This window comes from Nannochloropsis gaditana (assembly GCF_000240725.1).
Source record: "Nannochloropsis gaditana CCMP526 unplaced genomic scaffold scaffold493, whole genome shotgun sequence".
NCBI classification, from domain to species: Eukaryota; class Eustigmatophyceae; order Eustigmatales; family Monodopsidaceae; genus Microchloropsis; species Microchloropsis gaditana.
Genome location: NW_005803460.1, coordinates 5,626 through 6,463, shown reverse-complemented (window position 1 = coordinate 6,463; position 838 = coordinate 5,626). Strand labels below are relative to the sequence as shown.

The 838-nt window shown below is 67.3% G+C and overlaps 1 protein-coding gene across 1 annotated transcript in view; it reads right to left on the bottom strand.

Annotated features, from left to right (window-relative positions):
• Positions 1 to 838, bottom strand: part of NGA_0227900 (phytanoyl- dioxygenase domain-containing 1-like protein) — a gene marked incomplete at its 3' end in the record, with an annotated part of 3,783 nt that overhangs the window by 1,021 nt on the left and 1,924 nt on the right. The window contains exon 4 of the mRNA XM_005854476.1: positions 36 to 710. Within this exon, the coding sequence (XP_005854538.1) occupies positions 36 to 710 (675 nt within the window). The remainder of the gene's footprint in view (positions 1 to 35; positions 711 to 838) is intronic.

The following is an 838-nucleotide window of genomic DNA, read 5'->3' as shown; positions in this document are numbered from 1 at the left end:
CCCGCCGCCGCCGCTCCCGCCGCCGCCGCCCCCACCGCCGGCGCTGCGGTGCGCGGTGAACAGGCAGGGAACATGGTGGCGGCTGGAATGAGGCCACTGGGGGGGGAGAGGGAGAGGAGGTGGGGGTTCGGGCAGGACGGGGCGGAGGAAGCGGAGGAGGGGGGGGAGATGACCAGGTCTGTGCGCCCCCTTGCTTCCTCAGCCTCGTTTGCTCCCAGGCCGGTCCCACTTCCCGTGTCGTCCTGGCCCTGCTTTCCCCTTCTGCCGCCCGCGACGCTTTCTTCCCGCTGGAAACGGCCCCCTTCGACCCCCTTGCGCCTCCGTTTCGACCCGCTGCTCTGGTTCCCGCTGCTGTTCGCCCGAGTCCCGGCCTCGCTGACACCACTCCTCCCGCCTCCTACCCCGCTGTTATCCCCCACATGCGACCAAGAATGCGAGGACATGGACAAGATGGGGCCTCCCACATTTTTCGCCGCGCTGGCAGAGGCCGGGGGCGGGGCGATCCCGTAGGTGCTGCCAGAGGTAGAGAGGGAGGGGCTACTGGTCCGAGAGGGTAAAGACTCCTTCCTCTCCTTCCCGAAGACCCCGTCTTGTTCCGCGCCCCACCCATCCTCGCTCTTCGCCCTGGCGGCAGGACCTGGGGCGGGCGGGCAGTAGACGTTCCCCGTGGAGTCTAAAGTCCGCTGTTTTGGCACGTATTCCACGCAGTTCTGTTTCAATGCGTAGCAACGGTCGCAAGGCCTGTGGAAGGAACACGACAGTTTCTTCCCGTGGCAATACATACAGGCACGTCGGACGCGCTTGTCCTTCCGCCGGAGCTCCCGAGCCGCCACCTCCC